The sequence below is a fragment of the Stegodyphus dumicola genome, chromosome 5 (assembly GCF_044657685.1).
Source record: "Stegodyphus dumicola isolate Sdum_Otavi_A_Nest chromosome 5, ASM4465768v1".
Taxonomy (NCBI): Eukaryota; Metazoa; Arthropoda; class Arachnida; order Araneae; family Eresidae; genus Stegodyphus; species Stegodyphus dumicola.
In genome coordinates, this window is record NC_140772.1 from 174,720,202 (window position 1) to 174,738,741 (window position 18,540).

The following is an 18,540-nucleotide window of genomic DNA, read 5'->3' on the forward strand; positions in this document are numbered from 1 at the left end:
AGTCTTTGGATATGTATAAGAACGTCTATGAGTCTATGATTTTGGCCCTAAGGTGTCTGTTCTTTATTGCATATTTCTTAAATGGTATTAGATTGTTGTTAGGCTTGATCAGATGTTTGCCGTCTGTTAGATTACAGTCAAAAATGTAATGATCAGGGTCACCCCTTTCGCCACATATGCAGAGATCCGTGGGGCACATGCCTCTGTCATGGAAGTAGATGGGGAAAGGACCGTGCCCTGTGATATACTGATTCAGAACATGGTCATATGTAGTGCCTCTTTGTCAGTTTTTGAGAAAAAATTGTGGACTCTTCTGCCTTGCAATGCAGAATCCCACTCTTCTTGCCACTTTGAGTCGACAATTGCATTCAGTGTAAATTTTAAATGGGACTTGAGCCACGAGACATGAATTACCTCACTGTTGATGTTAGTCGTTGCATCCTTTGCAAGGAGGTCAGCTGCCTCGTTGCCGTCGTTTCCGTTGTGGGCTTTCACCCAATTGAGGATAAACTGGATTTCTGGGTGCACTTATTGTATTTTGAATATCCTGAACCAGTTGGTTCTTATTGTTTCTGTCCTTCAGGGCATATAATGCAGATTGACTGTCTGAATAGATAGCTATTGTCCTGAAATTATTTGATATAGCTTTATTTACTGCAGATTGAATTGCTGACAGCTCAGCTTGATAAACGGAATTTTCTGGAGATAATTTTCCTTGCCATATTGTTGGAATAGAGGAAGAAGAATAAATTATTGATGCTGCGCCCACTTCTCCATAAATTTTAGAGCCGTCTGTAAATGCTCTTGGACATTCTTTACTACTGATTGCTGAAGCGTCCGTATTGATAATTAAATTACAATACTTTGCAGGATGGTAGGTCAATGGTATGGCTGGAGACTCATACTTTGAGGCAGAAAAGGTGGAGTCGTTCAGGTAAGCATCTTCTTTCAACTAGAGTACTCTGGCTTTTATTGAATCCTTCGTCGCAATTAAATGAAGAGGTGGAATACCAGTAAGAACGCATAGAGAAAAATTAGCTGTTGTTCTATAGGCTTTGCAAATGCTCAGGAGAAAAGGTCTCTGAATGGAGAAAAGTTTCCTTTTCTTCCTTTCTGTCATAGTCTCCGCCCAGATTGCAGCCCCATAATTCACTATACTTGAAATTACTGTAATAAATAAAATTTTTTGAATGTGAGGACGAAGTCCCCAGTTACTACCTTGTATTTTTTTGAAATTATAAGCGATTTGATTTGTCTTTTTCTGAGTCTCCGTGAGATGGTACATAAAATTAAGTTGGTTGTCTATGAGGATACACAGAAACTTCAGGATTTGGGTAATCTTAATTTTCTTTCCGTCCAGGGTGAAGGTGGGCTTTCTTACGAGCTTTCGGCCTGGCTTGTTAAAAAGTATAGCCTTGGACTTCACTTGCGAAACGCAGAGTTTCAACCTCTGGCATTCTATGTTAAGCTGTTTGAGAGAATTGAGAGAACCGTTCACATTCCTTTCGAGGATGTCTCTAGTCCTACCACTAACAACCAACGCAGTGTCATCCGCAAACGCGAAGATCTCCGCATGATCGGGAAATTCATATTTTAAGACGTCATTAAAGGTGAGGGCCTAGAAATCAGCACTCAAGCAGGATCCTTGGGGACATCCTCTAGTAAATTTTTTATAGAGTCGGGCTTTCTTATTTAAATTTTTTGCTGGTTATCATGTTGTTATGAATGAATATGCTTTCTCTATTATGAATGAGAATATTGAGAAGATTAGAGGGAGAGTTGGCTTTATTAAGTGCATGTAATACTGAAGGCCACCATATTGAGTCGAAGGCACTTTTTAAATAAACACAAATAAGTGCACTATGTTCACCTTTTGATTTATTATGTTGGATTTGCTTCAGTATTTTATCAATTGCATGAATAGTGCTTGAGTTGGCTTTGAATCCGTATTGGTGTTTACTGATTGTTTGATTTTTGATAAGTGATATCTCAACCGCCCGGCAATAAGTCTTTCTAGAACTTTTCCTATGGCGGGCAGCAAATTTATTGACCGAAATGCAGAAGGATCTTCGGGGTTCCTATCCTTCTTCTCGAAAAGTATAATTTGTCCTTTCTTCATGTTATCGGGAAAGGTCGACAATTCTAAGCATTTATTGAAGAAATTAAGAAGGATTCTTGGGTCATGATTGTGCATAATTTTTAGAATATTGTTGTTTATAGAGTCGGGCTTTCTTATTGTTGAGGTGCTTGATAATATTATTAATTTCTTGTAGAGTGAAGGGGGAGTCTTTTGAGCCATTGTGTGAGAAATTGGAAAGTCTAATCTCTCTCTGCTCGGGTGTGTCATCATCTGAATTGTCATCCATGAAGATAGCGTCAAGGATTTTGGTTGCTGCTTCTTGCGATAGAATCTGGGAATCAGGAATACTCTTGTTGTTGCTTACGTGATCTTTGTTGGGAAGCCTAATTTTTGTGGGAACGAAGAATTTCCTAGCTGCCAATTTATGGAGGATGCCATACGTATCTTTATTTTGAGAACAAAATTTTTTCCACGAGGTTAATTTAGCTTCCATAATTTTCTTTTCGTAAATCCTTCTTTGCTCGTTGTATCTTACGCATGCAGCATTCCTAGAATTGTCGTCCAGTGTAGATTTTATTTTCCTCCTTAAGGCTTTAGTTTTGTTCCTCTCTGCCGTCAACTCTTTTGTCCACCAATTTGCAGTGAATTTATTTCTTGGAACTCTAATTTTAAAGCTCTGTTGGGATATTCTTTGTATGATTGAGAAAAAGTTACTGGAGATTTCATTTAATTGGTTGTGATCCCTGCAGTAGTTTATGCCGTTCAAAATGGAAGTTTTTTCTTTAGCAAGGAGGTTTTTAAATTTCTTGATGTCAGATTCAGTTATGTGAAAACGTTTCGTGCTGGTACTAGAAAAAGTGAGATCAATCTCAAAGTGAATGAACTTATGATCCGAATTATTTTCCTCGTCCAATATCTTCCAGTTTTTAAGAAAGGTGCTGGCATTTGTGCTTAAAAGGGTCAGGTCAGGCCATCCTTTACTTGAGCATGTTTCGAAGGTAGGCCCTTGTACGGTGTCGTTGTGAAGGACGAGAGAGTTGGCAGCTATGAAATCTCCTACTTGTTCGCCTCTAGAATCTGATTTTGGATATCCCCATGGGACAGGGGGTGGGACAAGGAAGGACATTTGTCTCCGGGCGCAACATCCAAGGGGCGCCAAATTGATGCTACGAAATTTTTAATGAAATGTTTTCCATTCTTGGCACACAGAAGGGGGCGCAAATTCTTCAGTTGTCCCCGGGCGCTGGAAACTCTAGCTACGCCCCTGGAGCAGATCTTTTAAATCGTTACTAATTATGTGATGGGATATAAGAGTAAAATACCCTGCTTCTTTAATCAAGCATTTTTAGAAGTGTAACACATAAATGTGAAAGAAAAAGTCCATTTCTTCTATTTGTATACGGAACTAAATTGACAAAAAAGTTTTATAATTTTCAAGAAATATCATAATATCTTTAAATTTGAAGATAAATTATTACAAAGTTGCTAGTTAAACAAAAAGGAACAGTTAACTTACAAGTAGATGGTGCGCATTCCGCAGCCGACATACATAATAAATGTCACAAACGTCTTAATTACATTACAAATGTAAAATTTTTAAACTTGGGGGGGGGAGGGGGGATCGTAATCTTAGTTTGGCGTAGATTTTAAATAAAAATTCTATCGTTTTCGAGGCCGATCAGAATCTTTCCTTCTGCAGTAAAACCTGTTTTGCTCCGGAAAAAAACGGGAACTCAGTTTCTATCAATAAACATAAGATACGGCTTTCAACAAGCGATTTACACTCCCCCTCCTTCTATTAAAACAATTCTCGCCACGTTCATCGAAATTCTCTTCACATTTTAAGAAGATAATACATCTTCTTCCTTCCTCTTTTCTTTCATTGACGTAAAACTGCTCACTTGCCATCCTGATATTTAGAAGACTGAATTACTGTATAGAGACATTAGGTTATTTTGAAGCAGGAAACATGCAAAATGAGCAATGCCCTCATAGGGATTCAAACCTGGATCTTTCGAATACCCAGCGAGTGTGCTGAGAAGGAAGAAAATACCTTATAACTATTTTAACATTCTCTACATGATAAAATTTAATTTACCATGTTGCAAAATGATTAAAGATGGGAATTGCCCAGTTTCCGATTATTTTAATAACTTTGTATTGCGTTGTATTTCGACAAGGCAGATTTGGTGGCCTCCCAAATCACCTTTTATTTTGAATTTCGTCATACATTTTTACTAACATTTTTATAATATTCAAAACTGCTTTATACATTTTTAAAATAATTTCAGCCACTCTTAAACAATTTTTAATCAAATTTGTTTTTATATCAAATTAATAACTAATTTGCGAATTTCTAGTAATAACATGCTTTCTTAAAGCAGCCATGATAATAAGAGGTTGAACTAACACAAATTCTACAAAAACCTTTATTGAAGAATTCCATAAGATGAATTTTTAGATGTTGCTTATTGTGCTTCAATGCAAAATATCAAAAACTTCTGTTATGATATTTTGCATCCTTTTGCGTACATTTATTCCATTTGTAGACATACTGTATTTATTGCAGATTATTCCATATTCCATTTCAGGGTGTATTTTACTTAATTTTCTCGTTCTCAAGAAAAGATACTAATTTTAAAACTCAACATTTTGTATCTGAAGAAAATATTCAGTATGAACAGACAATTATTTGAAAGCGTACTTCACAGAAAACCACATTTCGAAATTCCAGTTTAATGTCAGTAATTTCATTTTAAATTTTGGACTACATTTTGGGGAAACCGTTCAATTACTTTCGTGAGACACTATTAATAGTAAAACATTTATGCTACGAAACCGCTTTGTAATGCGGTATAATAAAGTTGCAGTCAAAGCATCGGTCATTGCGCATAGCGGATAGCACAACCTCGAATAATCAAATTCCCGCATTAACTGAGGTCGATAGGGCAGAAGTGTAATACATTACTTATCTTCTAAGTGAGATTAGAAACTTTGCCACGAAGAGTGTAACCACAAGCGTAGGAAATTAAAACACTCTTTCAGATACAGATGGTCTCAATGCCACTGGAACCACCTGACTCGGGCATATTGATGCCCTGGAGAGAGAAGCAATTCCAACACAGAAGTACCTGTAAACAACAGCAGTGGCGGGGAATACCACTTCCGAGAGACATTTTATTTTTAAGAAAATAAAAAATGATAAATGTATTTCTTGCATAGTTATTTGATTTTAAAAGCTTTTTTAGTTCAAAAGGTAATGTTAGTCTCGAGATAAGATTTTGGATCGAATCAATATAAATAAGTCATTTCACTTTTTGATTCGAGTCTGTTGCCATTCGGTAAAAGGTAAAACTTTTCAGACTGAATCTCTCTGTTGTGGATTAACAAACTAAGCTGTTTGAAAGCAATAGATACAGTTTTTAAGAATATACGTTACTTAAACTTGGTATCGAATTGATTTAGATAATAAAACTGCATTTAATTCTCGATCTACCTAATTAAAAATATTCAATATTTTCATAGAATGACGTTATACATTTTTTTTTATTATTTATTCCATGTTTACAAAACAATAATGAAATTTTTATTAACAAACTCAACGATTTGAAGGCAAGCAGTGTATGAAATGAAATATTTTTATCTCTAGCACGCGAGCCTGTCTGTCGGAAATTCTGAAGATATGCTTTGTGATTTTGCTGTTGAATTGAATTTTATGTGGCGTAAGTGTCAAGAACTTACATCACATACGCGATATTTAACCCTTTGTTGCATCATGTCCACTCTAGTAGACAAAAGTTTAAATTTGTTTATTCTTCTGTAAATGCCTTAACAGATTCCATTCCTGTGTTTATTCATTCTATATTATTAGAACTTTCAACTGTCGATCATAGATGGTTGTATAGCATCACTAATCATTGCTATTTGGAAAATAGCTGCTACTTCTGTTTCCCAGTTAGTACAATTTCTCATAGTAAACATTATATAATATTGCTTACATTTTCTTATACTGCCATTTTTTATTCATAATTAGACCTTTTATTTTAAATGTCAGTTTGAGAAAATTGTGGAGTGGGTAGATAAAGATCTACCGAAAAGAGTGAATTGAAACCCAAATGTACTGCTTATCAAGCCAAAACACCACTGGAAATGTTTATGTTTGGCACGAAATTTCTAGAACATTTGACATTTGAATCCAATATGCACAGGTTACAAAATCGTAGCAAAATGAATTCAATCACAATCGACGAAATGAAGGTATTTTGGGGGATCTGTATGTACATGTCAGTTGTAGATTTACCATTTAGAAGATGGTAATGATCACTGCAAACAAGGCAGGAAATGATTTCAAATGCAATGACCGTAAATCGTTGGGAAGAGATTTGTATGCTGTTTGTTCACTGTAGTGAATACAAATCACTGTAGCATGTTCACTGTAGCAATAAATGTTCACTATAGCATACAAATGTTTGTTCATTGTGTAGCAATTATTTAAAACGAAATTTGAATAAAGTAAATTTTTTATTATTACTAAGAAAAAATAAAAACATTTTCGTTTAACTTCTCTAGATTATTTGTATGCAACAAATGGTTAATGAATAAAGTTATCACACAAAACATTAATAATAATAAAACAAAAAAGGTTTTGTTAGCCATTTTACTAAGAAAACGGAACGTTCATATAATGAACTGAGAAAAGATTGAAAGCAATAGAAAAATGTACGCGAATACTTAACACTGCATCTGAAATTCTAAACATATGTTGCTACATTGCTTTTAAAATTTTTGTGATTTTGCTGTTGAATTGTATATAGCGTAAGTGCGAAGCAAACGATGCTTTATAATACAGAAAGGACAATAAAAAAAAGTTGAGTTAGCAGCAGTTAGGTTCAACAGCAAACTGGTAGACTGCCAGCTCAGCGAGAGAGTAAAAAAACCGTAACAAACCCTATTATAAGGCCCGTCCACACGAGTACGCTCGAAACGTAGCTGACGAACGCGCTTTTACGTTACCAGCGTAAAAGCGTCCAAACGAGTACGCTTGCGAAGAGTGCGTTTAACCAATAGAATTATTTTGCGCAAAAATCACGTGAAGCTGTAATATAGCGTCAACAGAGCTGTATCTTATTACTTCGCTGTGCTTCTGTATGTTTGCGGCAAGTTGTCCGAATCAGATGATTTTTTTAATTTTTTTTATAGCTAAAACTTTACTATTAAGTGATATTATTAAGCAGAGGCAAAACCGCAAAAAATGGCAAGAATGGGTCCGAAAGATTTATTTTAAGCGATCTGTTCAAAGAGATTTTTTTTTACTGCCTTGTTTGCGAAAGAAATATCCGGAATTATTAAATTCCAACTATTAGCTCACACTCTCCCTATATCTTGTTGAAATTTTCAGTACATAAAATGCTTTTTATTCATCCACTCAAGTTCAAATACAATTTTTCAAACTTGTAGTGAATGACACTTAATGTTAATACAGCTTTTTCACATATTAATTTTTTTTTTAATTTTTAATTTTAAAAATATTCTGTTTGTATTTTTATTTATTTATTTATTTATTTTTGTATTTTTTAAATTTTTCTTTGTGAACCTAAGTAAGAATTGACTTAATTTTTTTTTGGTATATTACTTGTTTTTTAATTACTTCAGAATGAGTATCAACCAATTTGACAGACTTGCAGATTCTATATTGTATGAAAATTACGATTTATAAAATTGGTTTGGAATACAGTATATGAAGAGAATTAAATTACTTAATTCTCTTTTTTTAACTCCCCCTCCCTTGGCCTTTTATTTTTCTTCTTATTTATTTTTGAATTTAGAATGAGGTTCAAACTTTGGACAGTTTATGAGAAATTATGTGCATGATAAAATATGCAATAAAGTAAAAATAAAGGGTCAATTTATAGATGATATATGATAAAGAGATTCAGATATATTATTACATAAGGATTTTTATTTACACTGCACATTTTTAAACTAAATTAAAAACAATAATAATAATAAACAAAATAAGAAATGAAAACAATAATAATAGGTAATATACGAATATAATGATTCATGATTAAATATAAGAAACACGTTTAAAAATGAGAACAGTTAACTGATTTACGATATTATATTTCTCTCTATATATATTTCTCTATGGGTGAGGATCGAACTCGCCACCTTTCAATTCCTCCGCCACCAAAGCACCGCGCTGACCACTCAGCTATCTGTGATAGCAGTGCTTGTGAAAAATAATGTAACAAGTAGAAGTCGCTGCAAAGGTAATTTAATTAAATTTCAATAAATGATTGCTGTATGACACAAGTTGTAACTTTCCTCCAAAATTTCGTAATTGTATTTTATTGAATACTCTTTCACAGTCAACTGCTTTATTTTAGAAGTTGTTATATTGCTGAAGTTAGTTTTTGGTGTATTTAATATTGGGATATTTATAGAGCTTTTTATTACATATGATATAGCCAATATTTATAATAATTAAGGAGAATTTTGTAAGGCAGAAACTTTGATTTCGTAGAAACTGTAATTTATTTAGGTTCTTATTACTTACGGTGTTATAAATAGGTGAAGCATATGGATAGACTGGTCGGATCATTGCTTTATAAATATAGTTTTTCCCTTTAATGAGAATTTTAAATGTATACCAATATGTACGGTTTGAGAAATCTGAAGATGGCGTGAACAATGCTGATTATTTTATTGCTGTATACAGTTATGATATTTCTAAGCAAAAACTCATCTCTGTGTGGTTCTGACGCCATATTGAAACGGGTAAGCGAGAAGGTTTTCTGATTATTACACATGATAAGAACTCGGTTGGCTATTGGTTATACGCGCGCGTCGCGGGCGAAAAAGCTGAACAGGAGCGTACTCAGTTTTACGTCTTCTGCGTCACGCGAATTTACGCCGGCGTCAAAAACGTTACGTCAACTACGTCGGGAGCGTCCTCGTGTGGACGGGCCTTTAGGCGACCGTTAAAATCTGAAACATTTTTTTAAGCTTCAATATCACTCATTTTTATTATTAAATAATGAAGCATTTGTATTCATGTATATAAGTATATCTGTATCTCGCACTGTGGAAAAACGGCGGACTAGAGCCAAGAAATTTTGAACCCATGTAATCATCCATCCACAAATCTGCAGCTCGCGGGATAATTTTTTTTTAAAACTTATTTCATACTTTATATGAATTTAATAAACTGTTGATTAACAAATTCACCAATTTAAAAGTGATGTGTTGCTACTGCTCGAAAGAAAACATTTTTATTTTCTGCGCGTCAGTGTTTTGCCGTTCGGCAAAGTGTAAGAAACTTACCTTTCAAATTTAATTATAGATATAGCAATACTAATAGACGGAGCACGTTATTCTTTCCAAGCATATATTTTTTTATTCCCATAAATGTCTGTGGCATCTGCCATGAAAGCGGCAAGACATAATCTGATATCTGTTTAGTCTGCAATTTATGTTGTTTGCAGAAATCATTATTTTGAATCATTGAACATGAAACAGTGAAACATGATTTGATTTTCTATTTTTGTTTCTTTCTTCCGTGTTTAAATCTTGCGTTGCTTACATGTGTACCCACCATAAAACAAACAAACAAATAAATAAATAACATAAAAGAAAATCTAAAAGATTTCAGATTTTAAATTACGTCCAAAGAGGCGTTTTTTTTAACACTGTGTGTTACCAGTTTTCCAGTTTTTTAACACTTTGTGCATTACCTTTATTTATTAAATATCATGTCTTCGCACTTAAACCATAAAATTCAGTTCAAAAGCAATATCGCAAAATAATTTTTAAATTGAGCATATCTTTAGAATTTCTGATACACAGTAAAACAGCGTACCTAAATAAAAATGTACTTAAGGTAAATAATAACTTCAGTATATTATGCTTTAATCACAGAAAGACGGAATAACACTGCAAAAATAATAATGTGAGTAAACCATGTCAGACGAATAGAAAATTGGTCCTGGAACAAAACTTGGATTTCTTCACTCTAATTCTGCATTTTTTTTTTTTTTTTTTTTTTTTTTTTTTTTTTTTTTTAACACCTGCGCACATAAAGATCCTGCCAAGACATATAAAAACTGAATTAGGCAGCTGTAAACTCTGTTTTCTTCTTGTACCGTCACAGATATGCTTTTGCCGGGAAGACATCTTTTTCATTTATGGGAGGTAGAAGAAGGAGAAAAAGAACAAAAAGGAAAAAAAAAAAAAAAAATTCTTTTCGAAATAGTTCGATCATGTCATCCACCACCATGAGCACAAACACGCATGCGCCATTCGGCCCAAATCATTCTCAAAATAATGTGGAAGTATGAGGACTTTATTTTCCTCGAGTATATAAATTCTTCCTTTCCGAAGCATATACATTCTCTCTTTTCGCATATAAATTCTCTTCACGTGACCTTTCAAGTCGCAGCAGGTAATAATGCCCCTTTTGGATAAGTCTATGTGTTTTGACAGAATGCCAACCAAGGTTGCGTTTGAGACAGGTCGAACTATACCTTTATAGAACGGCGAGGAAAGCTTTCAATCGGAAAAGCTCAGATTCCTGTAGAACTAAGTATGCATTTCTCAGCAGTCATATCTAAAAGTATATATATCTTGCAAAACTGAACATGGATTTCAGTTGTGTCATCTAGAAATATTATGAGACATCCATGTGTAAAAATGTGGTAATAATTAAAAATGAAAGCATCCAGGCATTGTATATACCTCGCCTAGAATTATATACATACACTGAAAAGCCTTGCGTGAGCTTTTCAGAATACAGTAATTTGCAATTCAGAATCTCTCATGTATAATGAATGAGATGGTGAATGTGAATTATACATTTTATGTGCCTCCCAGTCAAAACAGTGGTTAGTGATGCTGACTGCCTTACCGATGGGCCTGGATTCGAATCCCGGCGTATTCTCTGTCAAAACTGGGGAGGAAGCTTAAGGGTTAGCCTAGGTTCAGCAATACTTCAGTCACCGATGGTATTACAGAGATGATGGCCTAGCTTTCTACCTGTGCTTGCTGCATACATTGGTATTATTCTGTATTTTTCGAATAGTCCTATATGAGTCCAGTAAAATACCTATAAATATGTAGCCATAGTATGGATTGTAGTATCGTAGACATATCTAAACTGTACAGAAGCATAGTTACCTTATTCGTAAGTTCAGTTATTACATAAAACATCTGACTAAATACTGCCGTATCGCTAGAATTATAGTCTAATATCGCTCACAAGATACAGATGTCATCAATAGGGTTGACGACTCCGTATGACTAACACCTCGGACGAAGGAAAACCGCAGCGGCGTTTTCGGTCTTTACAGTTCGAAGAAAGCACCATTACAATTTATAAAAATTAACGTTATATAAATTACAGAGAGGGGCCGTGCTAAATTTTAGATGACGTGGTGGGAGGGGAACATAAATTAAAAATCTCAGATTTTTAAGATTTCTTACAAATTTTACTATTTTAAACCGTGAATTACTTTACTTATTAGATGCCAACATTTTAACGCATCGATAATAGCATACATTGATAACATTTCGACACATCGATAATATAAGGGGTTGCGGCTAAAACGAAGCAAAACGATTTTGCAGGGTTTCTTTTAGCAGCTACTCCATTTTTGTCGGCAACCCCGTAGATGAAATGCATGTCGGCCAGCTCTGTTCGAGTAGCGATGCATACTGCACGAACGCCGTATAGGAAAGGACGATTTCCGCTAGCAGAACACTTTTATCTACCTATCAACAAAGCTCCCCCCCGGGGGTCGACGTAGAGAACTCTGCGAAGCTACTGGCTAGGATCTGTACCTAGGCAGTCTCGGCCACGGGGGTATAAAATTTATGAACTTGGTGGTTCTGAAGGCTCTGGGAAAGGTCACTTATTGGCCGGCCTCGGAGTCTGGCACGTCCTAGCGCGGCGTGGTACTAGTAGCCCGGGGTCCTCCCCCGGGTTCGCTGGGTAATGTCCCGCTGCGACGGGCTCGCCCAAGCGACTGGTAGGAGCATTAGACGACCGGTGCTGCCTGGTGTCTTATCCAGGTGGTGCGCTGCTTCCTTGGAGGGTAATAGTGGAGGTTGAACCTCCACGACGTGCCCAAAGGGGGAGTGGACCTGTAGTGCGATTATGTTCGCGGAACAGGGAAGCCCAAATATTATTATTATCAACAAAGCTCTCAGCACACCATTTCCGTACACACATTCCATTTAACAGGTCTATTATTTTCAACTCCCTCTATTTACAAAGCTCTCAGCACACCATTTCCGTACACACATTCCATTTAACAGGTCTATTATTTTCAACTCCCTCTATTTGCCTTTGCAGTTTTGCCAGATGTTTTCCAATCATTCTCTTTATCCAAAAAAGTAAGTACTATAAAAAGATGACTTTATCGTTTTATTTTCTTATTATGCTGATCCATGATATGTATTTCTAATTACAAAACTTCTCAACATTCAATACATTATCTTATAAAAGCAGTTTCAGTAATGGAGATAGATCAGTTCTGTAAATATAAAATTTTATTTCTTTATAAGAGTTCTTTCACACCAAAAAGGTCCAGTGCATTCTCTTTATCCAAAAAAGTAAGTACTATAAAAAGATGACTTAATCGTTTTATTTTCTTATTATGCTGATCCATGATATGTATTTCTAATTACAAAACTTCTCAACATACAATACATTATCTTATAAAAGCAGTTTCAGTAATGGAGATAGATCAGTTCTGTAAATATAAAATTTAATTTTTTTTATAGAGTTCTTTCACACCAAAAAGGTCCAGTGAATAAAACGTTTACGGCTTTTTGATAAATAAGAAACAAAAAGTCACATATCATTGCATTGAAAATTCGTGATGTTAACAGTTAACAGTTTTATGCTGCCTATTGCGAAGGCAACAACAAATGCTGTTTCATGTACAACAGAAGCATTAATCGCCAAAATATGCAATTTTTTTTTACTATTCTTTTTTAATCTGGTGGCTTATCAGCGGCAGAGTGTTTTACCCCATGTGCAACGTGCATACCAGGCAGATTCCTCTAGAAAATCCTTTACGATGGCATTCGTCCTTTTACATGGCTAGCCCTGGAGAGCTTTGCCATAATCATATAAACTAAACTAATCAGCGGCTGAACAATAAAGTCGCTGAATACTAATTCAGCTCAGGTTCAAATGTCGTCAGATGGGCAAGCTGCATGGTCGTTTTGCGGTTTTCCCATGTGTAATGTACATATGAGCCAGTTTCTTTTAAAAAAATCCCTCACGAGGCATTCCTCCTTTAGGCAGACAGCTCTCGCATGTTTTGCCATAATCAACCAAAACAAATCTTTCTAATCATATGAAATCATTTAATAAGAGTAACTGAAAAGTTAGCTAAATTCTTAAATTTGAGTACCTCTGCAAATTTTGCATATAAAGACGTATGAAACTTTCCGCAAGTAAGTCATCAAAGCATAATCAGCATTTCATTAATTGAACTTTTTACTCTGCGTAACTACATCATACAGAAACTAACTGAACCTGCAGATCGCTATAAACAGACTGTTAAAAACACACAGATTCGGTACCAACACTCAGTTCTGTACGTAATATGGAGTTCTAACAGCATCATTTATCAATTACAACAATTGGCTTATTTTCATAAAGTTATCAATTGTATATATTATATTTCAAATGTATTTTTACATGATATCAAATACATATAATATTTAGAATTAGAGAAAAATTTAAGATTTGTGCCGTGTTAGATGGCAGTAATCTGGCAACTTGCTGTGCCACATGAATGATACCTGATCTGACATCCCAGCGTACAGTGACAGAAAATGACAAAAAAATTAGGAAAATTCTTTTAAATCATTACTAATGTTAATATTTAATTTCCGTAATAAATGAATTCTCTTAATTCCAATGCTGAAACTGTTTTCATAGAATTCTCCACTATACTTTGATAAACTCCTTAACTGGAAGAAAATAGTAATAATAAGGAAACAGTCTAATAATACTATTTAAAGAAATAATGCAGTAATATTAAAGTTTATATCAACTTTTTCCGAATATCCTATTATATCCACACACATACGTACTTTAGAAGAGCATCGCAGACCGTACTGATGCTAGGTTAGCACAACTTCTAACACTGATACCGTCTGCGATGATCTCATAGACGTCTCAATCACGATAAAGCTCGTTGTAATGACATAGGCTATGCCATTCTACCAATAGAAAGTCCTCCGTTTTCATCTCTATAAACCTTCAGTTCTAGTGAAAAACAGGAATATTTATGTTTTCCTTTCTTCTCGAAAAAGGAAAAGGAATTACGTGATAAGTTTTGCACATATGGGAAGCAAAGTTTCTCAAAAGTTGCTTTTCTTGGTCTTTTCGAAAGCAGTGAAAGTCGCCTTTGTATTAGAGAAAATGCTAAAAACAAAATCGTGCATAATTCACATGGAGTGTTGAATTACTATTTTATACTGAAGAGCACGGATTAGCCATAAATTCCGTCATGTTTTCAGGCTACGTACAACAAGCCTTTCAGTATATTCACAGCAAGTTTTTTCAAATAATATGTAACTTTTGATACACTTTTAACTTTCCACTAAGAATTTCTTCTAAAACCAGACTTAGTATCTTTATATTGCTGTGGAAATACATATTTTTATATGAGCGTGTCTATACCTATACATCGACATGAAGTAAATGGCTCCACCAATGGCCGAATGATTAAGACCGCTGAATACTGGGACTTCGACCTAGGTTAGTGCCCAAGCGAAGGGACTGGTTTTCCCCATATGTTACGTGAATACGAGCAAGTTTCCCTTAGAAAATTATCTACGAAGACATCCCTCTCCATAAGCAGGTAGATTTTGATAGCTTTGCCATATATGAATAATCTAACCTATCTATCCATATCTATATATACTGATTTAAGTAGTTTTAAATATCCAGATATGGATTCTCAGAAAATTTAATTAAACTAAAATTGCACAAGATTTTTTCCTTGTTATTTTTTCTTTAATATTCCTGTTTGTTCTTCAGTGTCTCATTCATTAATCTGAACTTTACGGGAAGGTTACATTTTCTCACTTTAGCACCAGAGTTTTCTTGTTTCCAACTACTTTACAAAATTTCAAGGATGAATTTTTAAAGATTTTGTAATTAAACTTGAAAATAATCTTTTCTACAATGGTTTACAACAAACTGTTATTTAAATAAAGGTGCGGTTTACTTACCCACTTCGGGACGGGCAGGCCTCTGCGCAGTTGTATAATGGAACCAGCAAAGACATACCACTACCAGCATAACAAGAGGCGGTAAGGGAGCCAACCCCATCACCGCCTCTTCCTAAAATAAAAATAAATAAATAAATAAATAAATAAAATAAATAACTCATAAAATTACACAAACACTTTTTTTGTCAATAAATCTCAAAATTAAGCTTTATTTCACATTGAATTTAATTTAAAGTGGGCAATATTTTTCCAAAGGCGAAAGGACAATCCTCTTCTAAACCACTTTTAATCATAAATTACAATAATAATGCATTTTTGGAAATTTGTAGTAGTATACGTACATGATGCGGTTTTGATTTATATATTCAAAGGCAAGCGTAATTCCATATATTAGCTTTTATACACCATCTACTAATTTTTTTTTTCTTTTCTTTATTGCACATAATTTGATGACTGAAATATCTAAATGGATAAGAACGGACTTGAAAGACTCAACTGATCAGATTACTGCTAGCAAAACTCCAACATGAGACATGACTTGAATTTCCACACTTCTTTCAAAGAAAGTGCAGATGTAGATATGTTCCCGTCAAATAAGCAGAAAGAAAAACAGCTATACTCTCCGTTTTCTAAATACTGGTCGGAAAATATTTTTTATACAGATTTGGTTTTTCCGAGTTTAACTAGACAATACATTTGTTTTTAAATGTGCAACATGAAGCATTAGTATAGTATTTCGAGCCGATATGGGAACTTAGTAATTTCAGAGATACTCTTACATTTATTCATAGCAAACTGCAAAACACTAGATGCACTGAGTCCATGTTTTTTTTAAGGTGCTTTCTCCCTGAGGAGCTATTGCTTTCGTTTTGAGATTCACTTTTCAACCTGTTGTCACCAAATATTATCGCAATGTATTATATTTGAAGAAATTAAATAATGAAGAATCTGTACAAATGTATGTATGTTTCTTGCATTGTGATAAAACAACGGTACCTAGAGCCATCCAATTTTGAATGACGTAATCCTACTGGGAAAATATGGGCATCTAAGAGCCCAAATTTGAAATTTGGAATTTGCTTTATTATCTATTTCATAGTTTGTAAAACTTTAACAAATTTTTGATTAACAAACTCAAGGATTTCAAAGCCAGCAGCCGCAAAATTGCACAGAAAAAACATTTTTATCTCCAGCGCGCGAATCTCTGTTCTGAATATTCTAAAGATATGTTCATTTTAAAACTATTTTGCGATATTGCTATTGAACTGAATTTTAAGTGCACAGAACGTGATATTTAATAAATAAGTGTAACACTCAAAATGTTAAAAAAAAAAAAAAAAAAAAAAAAAAAAAAAAGACCCTTTAGACGTAATTTAAAATCTGAAACCTTTCCGATTTTTATTTATTTATTATTATTATTATTTAAATAAAGAAAAACTTATTAAGCAAAGAAATATGTTTTAAGTATGATTTATGAAAAATAATATGAAAGATTTCGGGTGAAAGGTCATAATTTTATCAATTTTTTCAGGGTTTATTTTAACTATTACAGATTACTCCCTCTTCCCCACGAAAGGTCTTTAGTAATTTAAGAAACTATTTACCAGTTGGACCTTCTCCATTCTCCATACAGACAGATAGCCATTTTAAACAGTAATTTGCCAATCGTTCAAGATACACTTAAAAGGAAAATCAGACTCATCTGCAACATTTTCTACGCCCTACGTAATCAGTACATTTAGCACCCAGTATCATTTAAACATACAAAGGATTCAGAGACCTTTATTTGATTGTGGCTTGTGAGAACGACTTAGTTGGCGCCTAGGCGGCTACTTTCATCGTCAGTGGTTAGACCAAATCCTATGATTATAGTGGTTTTGAAATAGCTTGTATATCAGGCCGTCTTGTATTCGAGACAGAACGGTTTATAATAAAAGCAAGAATTCATGCAGAAGAGCAGCTACATATTTCATCGATAAACTGGCATTAAAATATTTTAATAACTCCCAAGATTCTTCGAATTAATACTAAAATATTTAAGATCATTTTCTTTTTTTAAGGAAATAAATTTTCAGTCCTCCGTCTTTGAAATTAGAATCTCAATAAGTATAAATGTAACTCGATAAAATTTTCAGTATGGAAAATTAGAGCTTCGGGAAAACAATATGACATTTACAGCGCATTCGAGTATGTCCGCCACGATGCAGAAAAGCGTAAATAAATCGATAAAAGCGCTAGCATCTCTTTGATATTTCCTGACTTTCGTCTTCGCATTAATAATACGTCTCGGCTTTCTGATTCGCTCTCAGCTCTCAGTAGCGCCTTCCTTCTCTATAAAACAAAACGCTTTCTTACTGAGTGAGATTACAGAATTATTATATTTCGACGACCTCTTGTCATCAGGTAAATTAAACAAGACGAGTTTAAATTTATAATAAATACGCATTTTTATAAAGACACTGATTTTATATTTGCTTATATTTAGGGTATAATAATATAAAAAAATAAACTAACTAGAAATAAAAAGAGATCTAAAAGCAATTTTATCAAAAATTAACAAAAAATACTTTTGCAAATATATCTTTTATAGAACTAGTATTTAAAAGTAAATGTCAAGAAAGATATTTTCAACTAGATAATAAAACTAAACACACGACTTTCGTTCCAATCGAAAGAATTAGAGCATCAAGTGATTTCCAAAGAACTTAGGGTTCAAAAGCATCGTGCCTCATATCGTCACATTTATTTCTTGTGGAATACCGAAATCTTCCACAATGTTATTCAGATTCCATAATATCCACACCAATAAGGAGCTCAGTAAAATATTTAACTGGAAACTGTATATACAAATGAATGTACATGAAAATAAACCCCACGCTGTTGAAGAACTGCGGATATCATGCATCTAGAACTTTATCCAGCACCACCCCTGCAAGCAATGCAGAGTTTCATATTTTCGAGTGGAAGAGAGAAGTTCGCCGCAAATGTTCTCAACAGTGGAGGTAAGAACCGATTGCTTCCTTACCAGAAAGTAGTAAGCCATGATGCCTCAAGACATAAGAGGCTGATAAATGAACTAAAGTATCACTATTTGATTCATGGTAGATATTCAGAGAGAATCACAGTTTCACTTAAAAAAGTTCACTAAGAAACACTAAATAAATCACTATATATCTTTAATCATAAGTTTGATTAAAAGACCTTCA

The 18,540-nt window shown here is 34.1% G+C and overlaps 1 protein-coding gene and 1 long non-coding RNA gene across 3 annotated transcripts in view; one reads left to right on the forward strand and one right to left on the reverse strand.

Moving 5' to 3' along the window:
* Positions 1 to 18,540, reverse strand: part of LOC118191077 (insulin-like peptide receptor) — a 586,597-nt gene that overhangs the window by 250,591 nt on the left and 317,466 nt on the right. For both annotated transcript variants that reach the window (XM_085817406.1, XM_085817405.1), the window contains exon 2: positions 15,335 to 15,446. In XM_085817406.1, the coding sequence (XP_085673532.1) occupies positions 15,335 to 15,434 (100 nt within the window). In that variant the 5' untranslated portion in view covers positions 15,435 to 15,446. The remainder of the gene's footprint in view (positions 1 to 15,334; positions 15,447 to 18,540) is intronic.
* LOC146997344 (uncharacterized) overlaps positions 1 to 18,540 on the forward strand; it is a 116,876-nt gene that overhangs the window by 94,319 nt on the left and 4,017 nt on the right. The gene's annotated exons all lie outside the window — the stretch shown is intronic.